Source organism: Aethalodelphis obliquidens, unplaced genomic scaffold (genome assembly GCF_003676395.1).
Source record: "Aethalodelphis obliquidens isolate GAN/ISIS:26980383/991018 unplaced genomic scaffold, ASM367639v1 scaffold21, whole genome shotgun sequence".
Lineage (NCBI taxonomy): Eukaryota > Metazoa > Chordata > Mammalia > Artiodactyla > Delphinidae > Aethalodelphis > Aethalodelphis obliquidens.
The window spans coordinates 18320203-18337472 of NW_020837965.1; the positions used below are offsets into that span (position 1 = coordinate 18320203).

General features: G+C 35.8%; 1 protein-coding gene across 3 annotated transcripts in view; it reads left to right on the forward strand.

Annotated features, from left to right (window-relative positions):
• The window catches only part of PPP4R4 (protein phosphatase 4 regulatory subunit 4), a 120608-nt gene that overhangs the window by 29249 nt on the left and 74089 nt on the right, over nt 1-17270 (forward strand). For all 3 annotated transcript variants that reach the window (XM_027120456.1, XM_027120455.1, XM_027120454.1), the window contains exon 3: nt 12759-12861. Coding sequence is in view for 1 of the 3 variants with exons in the window: in XM_027120454.1 (XP_026976255.1) it covers nt 12759-12861 (103 nt within the window). In the remaining 2 variants the exon portion in view is untranslated. The remainder of the gene's footprint in view (nt 1-12758; nt 12862-17270) is intronic.

Consider the following 17270-nt stretch of genomic DNA (forward strand, 5'->3'; position numbering starts at 1 on the left):
CTCACGGGCCCAGCCGCTCCGCGGCATGTGGGATCTTCCCGGACTGGGGCACGAACCCGTGTCGCGTGCATTGGCAGGCGGACCCTCAACCACTGCGCCACCAGGGGAGCCCCGAGACCCAGTTTTAACAAGTGCTGCAGGGTGATTCTGATACATGCTGAAGTTTGGAAACCACTGCTCTAGCATATTGTGGTTACCAACCTGTATACCTTTCCTTGAAGGCCCTGACAGTATATTTCTGCTAAGCTTAATGCATAGATTGAAAATATGAAATTACTGTTGTTGTAGGTCAATAATTATCTAATGTTGGCAATTTCATATGGTCCAACTAATTGTTACTTTGTGTAAACTAGGGTTTCTTAGACATTTTTTGTGGTTGAGACATTGGCATTCTTTGATGTGGGTAGCTGTTCTGTGTGTTGTGGAATGTTTTAGCAGCATCCCTTGATCCTACCTACTGGATTATAGTAGCATCTCCCAAGTTGTGATGACCAAAAATGTCTCCAGACATTGTCATATGTGCCCTCGGGAAGGAGGGGATCACTCTCGGCCGAGGACCACTAGCTAACTCAGTTGCTTTCCCTTCTAAGCAATGATACTTAACAGAATACCCAAATGTATGTATTTTTCTCCCTTGGTGGGAAAAGGGCCAGACATATATTGATTATAGAAATTAAGTTTAGATTTTATGTTTGATAGAGATTACGGTGAATACAATTTAGCTGTACTTTCTTTTTATATTTTTTCATGTCCTTTTTATAGTACGCAGTGCCACCAATAGACTATTATTTGCTTTTCTAACATCTTATAGCTGTCAAAGTCTAATGACAGTCCATATATTTTTTTCTATTACTAAGTAACTTGCTCATTTTCTTGGATGCCCGAAGGATTTTTTTAAAAGCCCTTTAATATATTTCAGTGTTAGTTATGCTGGATCGATTTTCTCAGGTACGCAGTGCGCCCTTTTGAATCTTTTTTCATTTCAAGTAATTTTTTTGGATGGTTCCCTTGCTTTGGTTGCTTCTTTAGGGACTCCTGTTAAAAGTATGTTGGACTTTCTTTGCCTGTCTTATATATCACTTTCTCTCAAATCTTTTTATTCTTGTTTAATTTAAAATTTTTATTCTCTTCACCTTTTATTTTTCTTAAGGTATTATCTATTTTATTTATTCACCCTTGTGTTCTCTATAGTTTAGTCATTTTCAAGATATTTTCTTTCAATTCTTTCCTGAGTTTTATCACCTTATTTCTGAGCTTTCATAATTATGATTCATGTGGTTTTTTCCTATGTCTTATACATTTTCTTTTCTTTTCTTTTTTTTTTTTTTTTTTTTTGCGGTATGTGGGCCTCTCACTGTTGTGGCCTCTTCCCTTACGGAGCACAGGCTCCGGACGTGCGCAGGCTCAGTGACCGTGGCTCACAGGCCCAGCCGCTCCACGGCATGTGGGATCTTCCCGGACTGGGGCACAAACCCGTGTCCCCTGCATCGGCAGGCGGACTCCCAACCACTGCGCCACCAGGGAAGCCCAATCTTATACATTTTCTTAATTTTTTTTCCTTTGCTTGTGGAAAAATAGTGTGTTATAATTAGCTATTTTGTGGGCTTGTCTGTCTTTCATTATCTTTAAGAATATTAGTTCAGTCCTTATTCTCTTTTTTTAAAAAAATAACTATATGGAATTTGATCATGGACCTTGTATATGTCTCATATTTATGTGAAATGCATTTTATAACCCTTATAAGGAGGTGTGGTTCAGGATAGCTTTTCTAATTCCAATAGAGTGCCCCCCCCCCCCTTTTTTTTGTACTCTTCAAAATAGGATGCCTAACCCGTGTCCTCTGCATCGGCAGGCGGACTCCCAACCACCGCGCCACCAGGGAAGCCCTAGTATGGCTTCTTTTATTAGCATAATTATTTTGAAATTCACCCATGTTGTCATGCATATCAGTAGTTCATTCCTTTTTACTGCTAGTAGTATTCCACTGTATACTACTAGCACTATATTGCACTGTATACTATATCACAGTTTGGTTATCTGTCCACCTGTTAGTGAACATTTGGGACATTTCCAATTTTTGTCTATTACAAGCAAAGCTATGATGAATATCGTGTTGAGGTGTTTCTGTGGACATATTCTTTCATTTCTCTTGGGTAAATATCTGTGAGTGGAATGTCTGGGTTGTTTGGTAGGTGTATGTGTACCTTTTAAGAAATTGTCAAACTTTCCCAAAGTGGTTGTACCATTTTACATTTCCACCAGTGGTGTATGAGAGTGCCTCATCCTTGCCTACATTTGGTGTGTTCAATCTTTATAAATTTTAGTCATTCTAGTGGATGTGTAGTGGTATCTTATTGTCATTAAAATTTGAATTTACCTAATGATGAATTTTGTTGAGCATCTTTTTCATATGTTTATTTGCCATTTGTCTATTTTTCTTTGATGAAGTTTTGAAATCTTTTGTCCATTTTATATTGGATGTTCTTATTATTATTTAATTTGAGTTCTTTATGTATTCTAGATGCAAATTGTTTGTTGGATATATGTCTTGGGTATGGCTTGCCTTTTTGTTTCTGTAACAGTGCCTTTGAAAAACAAATGTTTTTAATTTTGATTAAATTCATTTTTGACTTTTTTTGGTTAGAATTTATATCTTTTTTGTCCTATTTAAGAAATATTTGTCAAACCCAAGGCCACTAAGAATTTCTGCTAAGTTTTCCTCTAGAAGTTTTATAGTGTTGGCTCTTACATTCAGGCCCGTGATTCATTTTGAGTTAATTTTTGTCTGTTGGTTCAGGTTGGGGAAAGATTCATTGTGTTTTGCATATGGCTTTCCATTTGTTCCAGTACCATTTGTTGAAAAGATGATCATTTCTTCATTGAATTGTCTTGTCACCTTTGTCAAAAATCAATTGCCCATTTATGTTTGGGTCTGTTTCTGCACTCTCTACTCTCTCCGTCCTTTTCCATTGATCTATATGTCTGTCTTGTGCCACTGCCACACTATCTTGTTTATTGTAACTCTATAATAAGTCTTGAAATCAGGTTGTATTAGCCCTGCAACTTCATCGTTTTTCAAATTTGTTTCCGCTTTTCTAGTTCCTTTGCATTTCCATACAAATTTTAGAGTAAACTCGTTCATTTCTACAAAAAGCCTATTGGGATTTAAATTGGGATCATGTTGAGTCTGTACTTCAGTTTGGGAGTACAGTATTCTTTACAGTGTTGAGTCTTTCATCCTTGAGTGCTAAATCTCTCTCCATATATTTAGGTCTTTTTTATTTTTCTCAACACGTTTTGTAGTTTTTGGTCTACAGATCTTGCACATCTTTTACCAAATTTTCCAAACGTATTTCATAATCTTACGTTAATCTAAACTAGATTGCTTTTTAAATCACTATTTATGATTTTTTTCTAGTATATAGAAATACAATTGACTTATGTATTGTCCTTGTATCCTGCCACACTGACTTATCAGTTCTACTAGCTATTTTGTACATTACAGTTTAACCTATTCCTTTCCAATCTGTAAGTCTTTTGTTTATTTTTATTGCCTATTACACTGGCTCAAACCTTTAACACAATGTTGAGTAGAAGTAGTAATGGTGAACATTCTTGCCCTGTTCGTGATTAGGGAGAAAGCATTCACTCTTTCACGTTTAAGTATGATGTTAGCGGTAAGTTTTTCATAGATGCCCTTTATCTGGTTGAAGAAGTTCCCCTCTATTTCTAGTTTGTTGATAGTTTTAAATCATGAATGAATGTTGGATTTGTCAGATTTCTGCATCTATTGATATGTTCATATGTGTTATAAAAAAATTTTGTCACATTGATCTTTAAAAAATAAACTTTTTATTTGGAGATAATTATAGATTCATAGACAGTTGTAAGAAATAATACAGAGATAGCCATGTACCCTTTATCCAGTTTCCCCCTTGTATGGTCAGGCCAGGCCACATGGCTGTTCTCTTGCTCTTTGTACATCCCCCGCCCAACCAGTCCCTGCTTCACCTATACCCTACTCACATGACCCTGCTTCCCCCTGCCCCAGCTGTGATTGTTCTAATCCTTAAGCCAGAATGGCTCCACCCCCTAGTTTTAATAAAGGGAAACATCTGCCCTTGTGATGGTAGTTAACCTGAGGGGCTGTGAGGGACTTGCCCTAGCTTCTGGTTTCCTTGGTAACTGATGAGCCAACCTGACATCAATTTCCCCTATAACTGGTACCCTCCTTCTCCCTGGAGTAGCGAAGATTGCTGCCATGCCCTGCCTGCCATCTGCTGTATGTGGTGGGGTGTTGCTCAATGACTGTTTGTTTCGGATGAGTAAGATCCCTTATCCAGTAAATCATTGATGTCTCTGTCGCTGTCTCTGGGCTTTTCTTCCGTCTTGAGGCTGGGCAACTACAAGGCTTGTGGGCCTGTGGGGTGCAGCCCAACACCCCTATAATAACATTTAAAAAACTATAGTATGATACACAACCAGAATATGGACATTGATACAATCAAGATAGGTAGGCTTTCCATCACCCCAGGATCCCTCATGTTAAACTTAAGTAGTCATGTCTTTTTCCCTCCTGCCCCACACCCATCCTCTGGAAATCACTTAATCTGTTTTCCATTTGTATAATTTTGTCATTTCAAGAATGTTATATAAATGGAATCATACAGTATGTAACCTTTTGGGGTTGGCTAATGTTTCACTCAGCATAATTCTCTAGAGATTCATCAGGTTGTTGCATGTGTCAATATTTTGTTCCTTTTCACTGCTGGGTAGCATTCTGTGGTATGTATGGACTACAGTTTGTTTAACCATTCACCCATTTAAGGACTTATAGGTTGTTTACAGTTTTTGGTTCAAATAAAGCTGCTCTAAACATTCATCCACAGGTTTTTGTGTGAACGTAAGTTTTCATTTCTTTGGGATAAATGCCCAAGAGTACAATTGCTGGTTGCATGTTTAGTTTTCTAAGAAATTGCCAACGTTTTTCTAGAGTGGCTGTACCAGTTTGCATTTCCACCATCGATGAATGAGTGATTTAGTTTCTTTGCATTTGGTGGTGGAATTATTTTTTGTTTCATTTTTTATCCTGATAAGTATATAGTGATATTTCACTGTGGTTTGACTTTATATTTACCTTATAGTTAACAATGTTAAACATCTTTTTCGTGTGCTTATTTACAGTCAATAAAAAGTCTCTTCATTCCTTTTGCCCATTTTCTAATTGGATTGTGTGCTTTTTTACTGCTGAGTTTGAGAGTTTTTTTTTTATATTCTAGATACTTCACCTTTGTTAGACATGTAGTTTGCAAATATTTCTCCTCCTCTATGGCTTGCTTGTCTTTTCATCCTCTTAACAAAGTCTTTCACAGTGCAAAAGTTTTTAATTTTGTTGAAGTCCAATTTATCAGTTTTTCCTTTGATTGATCCTGCTTTTGGTGTCAAGTTTAAGAACTCTTTGCCTAACCCTAGATTTAGATTTTCTCCTATGTTTTTAAAAAATTATATAGTTTTACATTTTATAGAATCATTTTGAGTTAATGTGAGAATTAGGTCAAGGGTTTTTTTGGTTTTGGTTTTTTTTTTTGGAGGTTTTTTTTGCCTATGGGTGTCCTGTTGCTCTAGCACCACTTGCTGAAAAGGCTGTCTTTGCTCCACTGAATTGCTTTTGAACCTCTGTCAAAAATCAGCTGTGCATGCTTGTGGAGTATACATATTTGTGGAGGTCTATTTCTGGGTTCTCTCTTCTGTGGCATAGATTTATGTGTCTATCTCTCTGCCAGTACCATGCAGTCTTGGTTAATGTAGCTATATAATAAGTCTTAAAATTGAGTAGATAAATTCTTCCCACTTTATTCTTCTTTTTAAAAATTGTTTCACCTATTCTAGTTTTGTTGCTTTTCCATATAAATTTTAGAAAAATATTGTCTACCTCCCAAAAATCTTGTTGGGATTTTGACAGGAATTGTGTTAAACCTGTACACCAATTTGGGAGAATTGACATCTTTATTATGCTGGATTTCCCAATCTATGAGCGTAGTAGGTTTTTCTAATTAATTATGTCTCCTTTGATTTCTTTCATTAACATTGTGTTTTCAGCATATGAGTCCTGTAATTTTGTTAGTATTTCGTTTTTTGAGTGATTGTAAATGATATTGTATTTGTAATTTCAGTGTTCATGTGTTGAATTTTGTCAAATGTTTTTCTGCATTGATACGATCATGTGATGTTTTTCTTCTTTAACCTGGTAATATGATGGATTACACTGATTTTGAGTATCGAACTAGCCTTGCATCCCTGGAGTAAATCTCATTTGATCATGGTGTATAATTCTTCCTTTAACATATTACTATATTTTATTTGCTAATATTCTGTTAAGGATTTTTTTTTTGAAGCCTCCCAGGGCCGCTCCTTGCCGCACACAGCCGGGCTTCCATCCTCCATACATGCAGAGACTGGGAAAACAGTTCTTTTTTTAAAAATTAATTAATTTTTTATTGGGGTATAGTTGTTTTACAATATTGTGTTTCTACTGTACAGTGAAGTGGAGTTCCCTGTGCTATATGGCAGGTTCTCATTAGTTATTTATTTTATACATATTAGTGTATACATGTCAGTCCCAACTCCCAATTCATCCCACCCCCCGCTTCTGCCCTTGGTGTCCATAGATTTGTTCTCTACATCTGTGTCTGTTTCTGCCTTGCAAACCGATTCATCTGCACCATTTTTCTAGAATCCACATATATGCGTTAATATACGATATTTGTTTTTCTCTTTCTGACTTACTTCACTCTGTGTGACAGAGTAGGTCCATCCAAGTCTCTACAAAGGACCCAATTTCATTCCTTCTTATGGCTGAGTAATATTCCATTGTATATATGTACCATATCTTCTTTATCCATTTGTCTGTTGATGGACATTTAGGTTGCTTCCATGACCTGGCTATTATAAATAGTGCTGCAGTGAACATTGGAGCGCATGTGTCTTTTTGAATTATGGTTTTCTCTGGGTATATGCCCAGTAGTGGGATTGCTGGGTCATATGGTAATTCGATTTTTAGTTTTTTGAGGAACCTCCATACTGTTCTCCATAATGGCTGCATCAATTTACATTTCCACCAACAGCGCAAGAGGGTTCCCTTTTCTCCACACCCTCTCCAGCATTTGTCATTTGTAGATTTTCTGATGATGCCCCTTCTAACTGGTGTGAGGTGATACCTCATTGTAGTTTTGATTTGCATTTTTCTAATAATTAGTGATGTTGAGCATCTTTTCATGTGCCTCTTGGCCATCTGTATGTCTTCTTTAGAGAAATGTCTATTTAGGTCTTCTGCCCATTTTTTTTTTTTAACATCTTTATTGGAGTATAATTGCTTTACAATGGTGTGTTAGTTTCTGCTGTATAACAAAGTGAATCAGCTATACATATACATATATCCCCATACTCCTCCCTCTTGCATCTCCCTCCCACCCTCCCTATCCCACCCCTCTAGGTGGTCACAAAGCACCGAGCTGATCTCCCTGTGCTATGCGGCTGCTTCCCACTAGCTATCTGTTTTACATTTGGTAGTATATATAAGTCCATGCCACTCTCTCACTTTGTCTCAGCTTACCCTTCCCCCTCCCCGTGTCCTCAAGTCCATTCTCTACATCTGCGTTTTTATTCCTGTCCTGCCCCTAGGTTCTTCATAACCATTATTTTCTTTAGATTCCATATATATGTGTTAGCATATGGTATTTGTCTATCTCTTTCTGACTTACTTCACTCTATATGACAGACTCTAGGTCCATCCACCTCACTACAAATAACTCAATTTCATTTCTTTTTATGACTGAGTAATATTCCATTGTATATATGTTCCACATCTTCTTTATCCATTCATCCGATTGATGGACACTTAGGTTGCTTCCATGTCCTGGCTATTGTAAATAGAGCTGCAGTGAACGTTGTGGTACATGACTCTTTTTGAATTATGGTTTTCTCAGGGTATATGCCCAGTAGTGGAATTGCTGGGTTGTATGGTAGTTCTTTTTTAGTTTTTTAAGGAACCTCCATACTGTTCTCCATAGTGGCTGTATCAATTTACATTCCCACTAACAGTGCAAGAGGGTTCCCTTTTCTCCACACCCTCTCCAGCATTTATTGTTTGTAGATTTTTTGATGATGGCCATTCTGACCAGTGTGAGATGACAGCTCATTGTAGTTTTGATTTGCATTTCTCTAATGATTACAGATGTTGAGCATTCTTTCATGTGTTTGTTGGCAATCTGTATATCTTCTTTGGAGAAATGTCTATTTAGGTCTTCTGCCCATTTTTTGATTGTGTTTTTTTTTTCCTTGATATTGAACATTTATTTATTTATTTTTGGCCACGTGGCTTGTGGGATCTTAGTTCCCTGACCGTGAATTGAACCTGCGCCCCCTGCAGTGGAAGCGTGAAGTTCTAACCACTGGACTGCCAGGGGAGTCCCTGTTAAGAATTTTTGCATATATATTCATGAGGGATATTGTTGTGTGTGTGTGTGTTGTTTGTGTATATACACACATATACACACGTATATGTGCATGTATATATGTGTATATATATATATATTTTTTACTATGTACATATATATGTATATTTTACAATCTTTCCAGGTTTTGTTATCAATGTAATAATAGCTTCATAAGTGATTTAGAAAGTGTTCTCTTCTGTTTTCTGGAAGAGATTGTGTAGCATGGTGTTAACTCTTCGTTACATGTTTGGTAGAATTCTTCAGTGAAACTATCTGGGCCTTGAGATTGTTTTCAGTTCCTTAATAATTGTAGGATTTGAATTCAGTTTCCTTAATAATTGTAGGATTTTTCAAATGATGTATTTCGTAGAGGGTGAGTTGTGGCAGTTTGTGTTTTTTGAGGAATTGGTCCATTTTGTCTACGTTTTCAATTTTATGTGTGTAGAATTATTCACAGCATTCTCTTATTATCCTTTTGATGTCTGCAGGGGCTATAGTGATATCTCCTGTTTCAATCCTAATATTGGTAATTTGTGTCTTCTCTCACTTTTACTCTGTCAGTCTTGCTAAAAGTTAGTCAATTTTATTGATCCTTTAAAAGAACCGGGTGTTTGTTTCATTTATTTTTTTCTATTGTTTTTATTTCATTAATTTCTGCTCTTTATTATCTCCTTCCTCTGCTTGCATTGTGACTAATTTGTTCTTCTAGCTCTCGAGGTGGAAAGTTAAATTAATGATTTGAGATTTTTTCCTCTTCCCTTTCATAAATGTATGCATTTATTGTTATAAATTTCTCTCTCTGAAATGCTTCAGCTGTGTTCCAGAAAGTTTTATAATTTTGTGCTTCATTTTCACTCAATTCAATGTATTTTAAAAAATGTTCCTCTTTGACCCATTTATTATGTAGAAGTATGTTATTTCATTTCCAAGAATTTAGAGAGCTTTCTGTTATCTTTTTATTATTGATTGCTAGTTTGATTCCACTGTGGTCAGAGAAAACTCTTTGTATGATTTGTTGAGGACTTTTTTATGGCCCAGGATGTGGTTTTTCATGGTATATATTCTTTGGGAACTTGAGAAGAATGTGTATTCTACTGTTGTTGGATGGAGTATTCTATAAATGTTAATTAGATATTATTGGTTGATGGTGTTGTTGAGTTCTCTATCCTTGATTTTCTGTCTACTTCCATCCGTTGTTGAGAGAGGGGTGTGGAAGTCTCCACCTACCTGTGTATTTGTCTAGACAACTTCTCCTTTTAGTACTGTCAGGTTTTTTTTGTTTTTGTTTTTTGCAGCTGTATTTGGTATATACACATTCAGAATTGCTATGTCTTCTCGGTGGACTTCCTCTTTTATCATTATATAATGTCCTTGTCTGTCTCTGGTGATTTTCTTTACAATGAGGTCCACTTTATCTGACACTAATATGGTCACAGCTGCTTTCTTTTGATTTGTATTTCTGTGATATATCATTTTCTGTCCTTTACTTTCAACCTGCTGATACTGTTGTATTTGAAATTAGTTTCTTATGGCTGCATTCAGTTGAGTAATATTCTTTAATCCACTCTGCCAGTCCCTGTCTTTTAATTGATGTAGTTAGATTTTTAACTTTAATGTAACTGTTGATATTTAGGGTCTTAAATCTGCCATTTAATTTTTTGTTTTCTGCTTTTTTTCCCATGAAATATTTTGTCTTCACATCTATGAGGTATTAGTGATCATATTTTTTAACTAATTGCGAAGTTAGTGAATAAAAAATTCGGTGAATGAAATTCACTGAATTCATATTAAATATTCCTGACATCAGTTCATGCAGTGAGCTATCCATTCATCCATCCTTTTAAGAGACATTTACTAAACCTCTACTTTGGGCCAGTCATTGTCATATGAAACATTATTTTTTCAGATATTTCTCTTCTCTTTTAGTTCTTTAGTAGTGTATTTGTTTCCTGTGATGCTGCAGTAAATTACCACAAACTGGATGGCTTAAAACAACAGAAATGTATCCTGTCACAGTTCTGGAAGTCAAAAGTCTGAAATCAGTACCCACTGAGTCGAAATCAAGGCATCAGCAGGGCTCTAGGGGAGAATCTGTTTGTCTCTTTCAGCTTCTGGTGGTTGTCAGCATTCTCTGGCTGTGGCAGCATCACTCCAGTCTCTGCTTTGTGGTCAAATTGCCTCCTGTTCTGTCTTTTCCCCCGAATGTCTCTTTTAAGGGCACTTGTTATTGGGTTTATAGCCTACTGGGATAATCCATGATGATCTCTTTATCTCAAGATCCTTTTTTAAAAAAATTTTATTATTTTTTTATACAGCAGGTTCTTATTAGTCATCCATTTTATACATATTAGCGTACACATATCAATCCCAATCTCCCAATTCATCACACCACCACCCCACCCCCCTGCCGCTTTCCCCCCTTGGTGTCCATACATTTGTTCTCTACATCTGTGTCTCTATTTCTGCCTTGCAAACTGGTTCATCTGTACCATTTTTCTAGGTTCCACATATATGCGTTAATATACGATATTTGTTTTTCTCTTTCTGACTTCCTTCACTCTGTATGACAGTCTCTAGGTCCATCTACACCTCTACAAATGACCCAATTTTGTTACTTTTAATGGCTGAGTAATATTCCATTGTATATATGTGCCACATCTTCTTTATCCATTCATCTGTCGATGGGCATTTTAGGTTGCTTCCATGTCCTGGCTATTGTAAATAGTGCTGCAGCGAACATTGGGGTGCATGTGTCTTTTTGAATTGTGGTTTTCTCTGGGTATGTGCCCAGTATCAATTTACATTCCCACTAACAGTGCAAGAGGGTTCCCTTTTCTCCACACCCTCTCCAGCATTTACTGTGTGTAGATGTTCTGATGATGTCCGTTCTAACAGTGTGAGGTGATGCCTCATTCTAGTTTTGATTTACATTTCTCTTTAAGATCCTTTTTCAAATTAAGATAACATTCACAATTTCCAGGATTAGGGTGTAGCCATTTTTTTGGGGGGGGGCCACCATTCAATCCACTACAAGTAGTACCTTATATGCAGTTTTAATTTCCCTCTTTTGATCTTCTCCTCACCTTGGCATGGGTCTCCTGTTTCCCTCCCTTCTCTTTTCCTTCTTGATTTTGTCTTTTAAAGTATTCACTTAGAGAGCGATGAGAATAGTGGAATGATTGTGCTGACCTGTATTTCACAGCCTACCATACTGCAGCAGGGAAAAAGCCTTTTTTCACAGCAGGGCAGCTTCATTTAATCAGAACATGCTGCTTATTAACAGAACTTATAAAACTCTGAAGCAGGTAAATATAATACTTTAAAAATCCTTTAAAAAACCATGTTAAGGTCTTATATACCTATAATAAATAATTCCATTTGAAGAGTTAAGTAAAAATAATTTTAGTTAAGGTAAATAAATATTACGGCATCAGTAATTAACATTTAAATTGGTATCAGTTAAGGGTAGGTGGAATTCCCCTCTGAGGTGGTGCCACATTTACTAGCATCTTTTATATATATTTCAAGTACTTGCACCACTTACGTTGGTTAGCTTATGTTTTAAAAACAAATAATTTGTTTGCATGGAAGTGGTTTTTTGGAAGAATCAGAACACTTTTTCTGAGGTATTTAGGCCACTAGAGTATCACAGATTATTTTGGTAAAACCTTAGTGACCTAATGAATATTCTGTCAAAAAGGGACCATATAAATATACCCTACTGACTTTTAAGAATATAGACTATATCATTAAGTTTCTGGCAACTCAATCTAGTGCAATAGGTAGTTTCATTGTCCTAGAAGAAAGTTGTGTGATTCTGCTGTAGTTGATTTTGTTGCGGTCCCTGCTGTTGTTATGATTATTAATATTTTACCATAATGAAACTTATCATTTATATTTTTATAAAGTATAGCAAACTGGCAGGTCACAGGAAAAAATAAGGTAGAATTTTAAAGTAACTAATAATGGTCTCAAAATCTTTAGACTTCGGCAAGATGTGTGTGTAGATAGAGAATCTTGTTTTAGCATAAGCATAATTAATATCTTCATGCCTTTGTTATAAGATTGACTTAAAAAGCCAGAAATTTCAGTTCTGGCTTTATTTGTATATCTAGGTGATGTGTTTAAAGTTTAAAACTGTCAGAAGTCTGAGTGTTCGTTATTAAAAAGCAGTTGTTTTGAAGTTAATCCCTGCTTTTTGTAATGTAAATTATAATTACAAATTTATAGTTACAAATTTTAAATTTGTGTTTTCTTTGTAAGTGCTGGTCAAGATATCCAGGGAACAAGCGTGATTGCAAATCTTCCATTTCTGATGCGACAGAACCCTGCTGAGACACTTCGGAGAATCTTGCCAAAAGTCAGAGTAAGTTGCTGTGAAATAAGATTTGAATTCACCGTTTTTTTCCCAGTAGTACGTTGTCATTGTCAGGAGAAATTTTCAGAGCTTTTGATGGCTGATCTTTTGTACCTAATCCTTGAGTGGAGGAAGTATTATGATAAACATTTTGAATTATGTTGAAAATATTTAAGGAAATTAGCTGATGGAAATGGAGAAATCTAGATCTTAAACTGTAAAGATTTCGTTAATCATTTTCTCAGTAGAGACATTATAATGTTTTCAGTAGCTCAAAAAAAATCTTAGTCTTATAAAATCATAGCTATCTTATTTGGTATTCTGTTGACTTAAATACATATTAATAGTATTTCTAGAACATTTATAATATAGTTTAACTGATAGTCCTAATAATCACCGTGGTGCCTGCTAAAGATTGAATTGTGGCCATTGCAGTTTTAGTTTTATATTTAATTGCTTCCTAAATTCCTTCAGAATTAGTTTTCCTGCCATAAACAAAATATTTGATCTACTAGAACTTTCTTTTCTCTGACTATTTAATATTTACTCATTATTAATATATAATATTAAATACATGCTATTTATTATTTATTTGTACCATATGCAAAGTGCTGTTCTTTATTAGAACTTGAATGAACAGAACAGATGATGTCTTTGTGTCTTCAGGGAGCTTACAATACTAATGGGGTCAGGGAGGTTACCTACTAACGGGGATTCTGTTTGCTAATAGTGAGTTTTGTAGACTTTGCTTTGGCTTTCTGTTTGTTTTAACTTTTTTATAATTTTTAAATTAATTTATATGTGTTTAAAATACTGTAATTATTAGTGTGTCCTTGGGTTTTATTTTTAGGCATATATGGCATGTTTCCAGTGACGTAGATCAGGGATATACCACGTTATTTTTATAAGATGTCCACATTTCTATGCAGGCGATATGGATTTTTTTTTTTTTTTTTTTTACTGATTACAGTGGTGAATTGAGAAGATGTTTATTTTAGTATCACGTGTGATTCAAAAGTGAATGAAGCGTTTTCATTTCTGTTTTTCCCAAATCATTCCATAATTTCAATGGAATTAAGTCTACACAGTCTAGGTTTAATTTCACATTCAACTGAAGGGATATTAACTGACCTAAGCTTGTTAGCATGTCACCTGGGAGTACCAGTTAAACAGTAGTAGAAGGGAACAGGTGGTTAGGTCGTCTTAACTAAGGAGTTATTGTACATAAGCAAATGAAATTTAAAGCTAAAAATACTGAGCACGGTGTACACTCTGTGTTGAGCAGGCTAAATCCAGACCCCAGGCCGCGTACTGCAAGTTAAAAGTTTCATAGAGCAAGAGTAAAAGATGAAGGGTAGACAGTAGGGAGCTTTAGGTGGTCTCTAACTTATTTTGAAAAAAATCCTTTGCTAATGAGTTCACAATAAAGTTAACTAAATAATAACTCCTGAGAAATCTTGATCTCATGGGAATGTATAAAGGATATTATATACTCACATATAGAGCATATTTATACAAAGAACCAAATGTCTCTGCAGAAACTATATAACTGAGTTAGAGAGGGCAAGATTTTATTAAGCTTTTAAAGTTATTAAGTTTAATTCATAATGCAGAAGATTAACTGAAGAAAGGGATGTAAAGAAAATGTATACTAATGAATACATACTAAGAAAATCTTAGTAGCAGCTATTTATGTAGGTTTCTCATTTATTTTGCCCTGTACTAAAAAAGGTAGAAAACAGCCCCAGATTAGATTCTATGTCAGGAAGACATAAAGACTATGGAAAACAATTAAAGAACAAGCATAGGAGAGTATTTAATTGTGTGATTCTGATTTATGTAAAAATGCTGAAGAATTAAGCAAATGGGAAACACTTCTTTATGGGGGCAATAATAATGACTTTTATAGAGGGTTTAATACAAAATGTAGGCAGCTAAACATTTAAGCAATCCCACATCAAATTCTAAAACCTATGAGCAAATCATTTAAAATCATAGTATTCAGATACTATTAAGACTTGTTGGTACTCACAGAACCTTCTTTTATTCTGCCTTGCTTCTGTGAGTGGTTACTTCCAACTGATAAAGGTATGACAAAAATTGCACATAGCCACTTTATTCACTCTTGCCATGGCCATAATTCCTTAGCTAATTTTATAAAAAAAGCAATCTTGTGTCTCAAAATGAGCATTTAGTGATAACGGCCTTCTCATTCATTCATTCATAAAAATTTACTGAGTACCTCCCGTGTGCCAGGTTCTAAGCACTGAGAAAACAGAGGTGAACAAAACAGAGAACTCACCCCCAAGGACGTTTCCAGAGGGGGAAACAGACATTAAACAAGTGAGTGAGTGTAAAGAACAGGATCAAGTAAGGGGGCCATTGGGGGAGTTGGGAAAGTGGGAGGACACTGACTATGCTTTGGGAGGTTAAGGACAAGGACACATCTTTGAGGAACTGAAAACTGAAGGGATAGGAGGAAACAGCCATTTGAGTAGTCAGGAATGAGTGGTCCAGGCAGAGAGAGCAGGAAGAGTTTGGTGGAACTGCGAGAGGTAAGCGTGGTTGGAGTCCAGTGGGTGGGGGTGGGTTGTGAATTGAAGAGAGGACAGTGACGGAGCATATGCAAGTGTTGCTCTTTCCTAGGACAGTGGAGAGCCACTGAAGACTTTAAGCAGGGAGGTGACTTATCTCACGGACATGCTACAATGATCATTTGCTAATTGTGTGGAGGGTGGATTGGAGCAGGAGTTGGGAAGCTGCAGCATGAGGGCGGCTAATGAGGACAATAGAGTGGTGGATACATCCAAGATGCATTTATTGGGAGAGAATGGACTACATAATGGATCAGATGTGGAAAGCGAGGGATGACTTCCAGATTATTTCTGGTTTGAGCTTCCGTATGGTTCTGCTGGTTTTGAGTGTCTTGGTTGATAATTTATTAAATCGATGGGGAAAAATAGTTTGAATACGCTCCAGTGCTAACCTTCAGTGAATGGTTTATTTTTAGAGACTTTAAAGACATGAATAATAATTATTTTATGTAAGAAGTTAATCATTGCCCAGATTCTTTTCATATTTATAACAGTAGTATAAGCCGCTTTTAGAACTCCTGCTGTACCTTCTCTTTACCTTAAAGAACATCAGATAAAGTGATGGAGATATTTCTGGGCTTATGTATTATAAAAATTCACCAAACAAGATGTTTTTGATTCTGTTTCTGTGGGGTTTTTTTATTTGTATTTTATATTTACAATAATGAATTGACTGAAAAATGGTTTAAAAAATAGGTTGCTATTTTCACTGTTTTAGAGATGAAGGAATTTAAGGTTAAAAATAAAGTGGCAGAAAGAGAGGCAGGATTAGAACTGAGCTAACCCACAGTATTTCTTCAGTTTACTTTCTAAGTTATATCTAAGTGGATGACAAAGGATAGTGCAGTTAGATCACTCATCTCAAGGTTAATTTAAATAAGAGTCCAGAAAGGAAATATTTTGACCTCCAATTTAAATTCTCTATCTAATTCTAGATATGAGCCACTTCTGAATATACAGTTGACTCTTGAACAGCGCAGGTTTGAACTGGTTGGGCCCATCTGTGCTTGGACTTTTTCAATACACATGTACCATTGTACTACACGATCAGAAGTTGGTTAAATCTGTGGTTACGGAACCTGGGATATGGAGGGAGGGCCGACTGTAAAGTTATATGTTGATTTCCCACTGCGTGGTGGGTTGACTCCCCTAAACTGCATTGTTCAAGGAACAACTGTAGTAGTTATATCTATTTTATATGATTTAATCCTAGGGTATCTTTTGAAAAAGAAAACAGGTTTTTTCTGTGGTCTTTATTGATTAAGTTTGAATTCTTTCCACAGTATATTAAGTTGAATTAATATTGGACGTTAGATTTGACTTGAACTTCTGGTTGTCTAGAAATGAAAGAATTTGTTTTGTCAGGATAAATTTCTAAAATACTGTCGTCCTTTATAAAATGTGAAATAGTAATGATATAATTAACCATGTAATATCAGTGACTCCTTTATAAATGAAGTGCAAAAAAAAAGTCTCTACCTGTTGAGTTATTGAATGCTGTTATTGTTTTTTCACTTATTTTGGGAACCAAAATAAGGCGTAAAATTGTCTATTAAAAAATGTGCAACGTCAGGAAGAGATAAAAATAACTGTAGGTCATTTACTGAGGTCTTACAATGTGTCAGGCACTGTACTCTGTCAAACATTTTACACATTTTTATCTCTCTGAATGCTCATGGCAGTTCTGTAAGGGTCACTTGATTGAGGAAGAAGCAGCTTAGGTGAGTAACTTGCCCAAAGTCACAGTGCTAGCAAGTGGTATAATTAGGTTTGAATAGGGAGTCTGACTCCTGGGTCCTCTCTCTTAACTGCTATACAACCTCT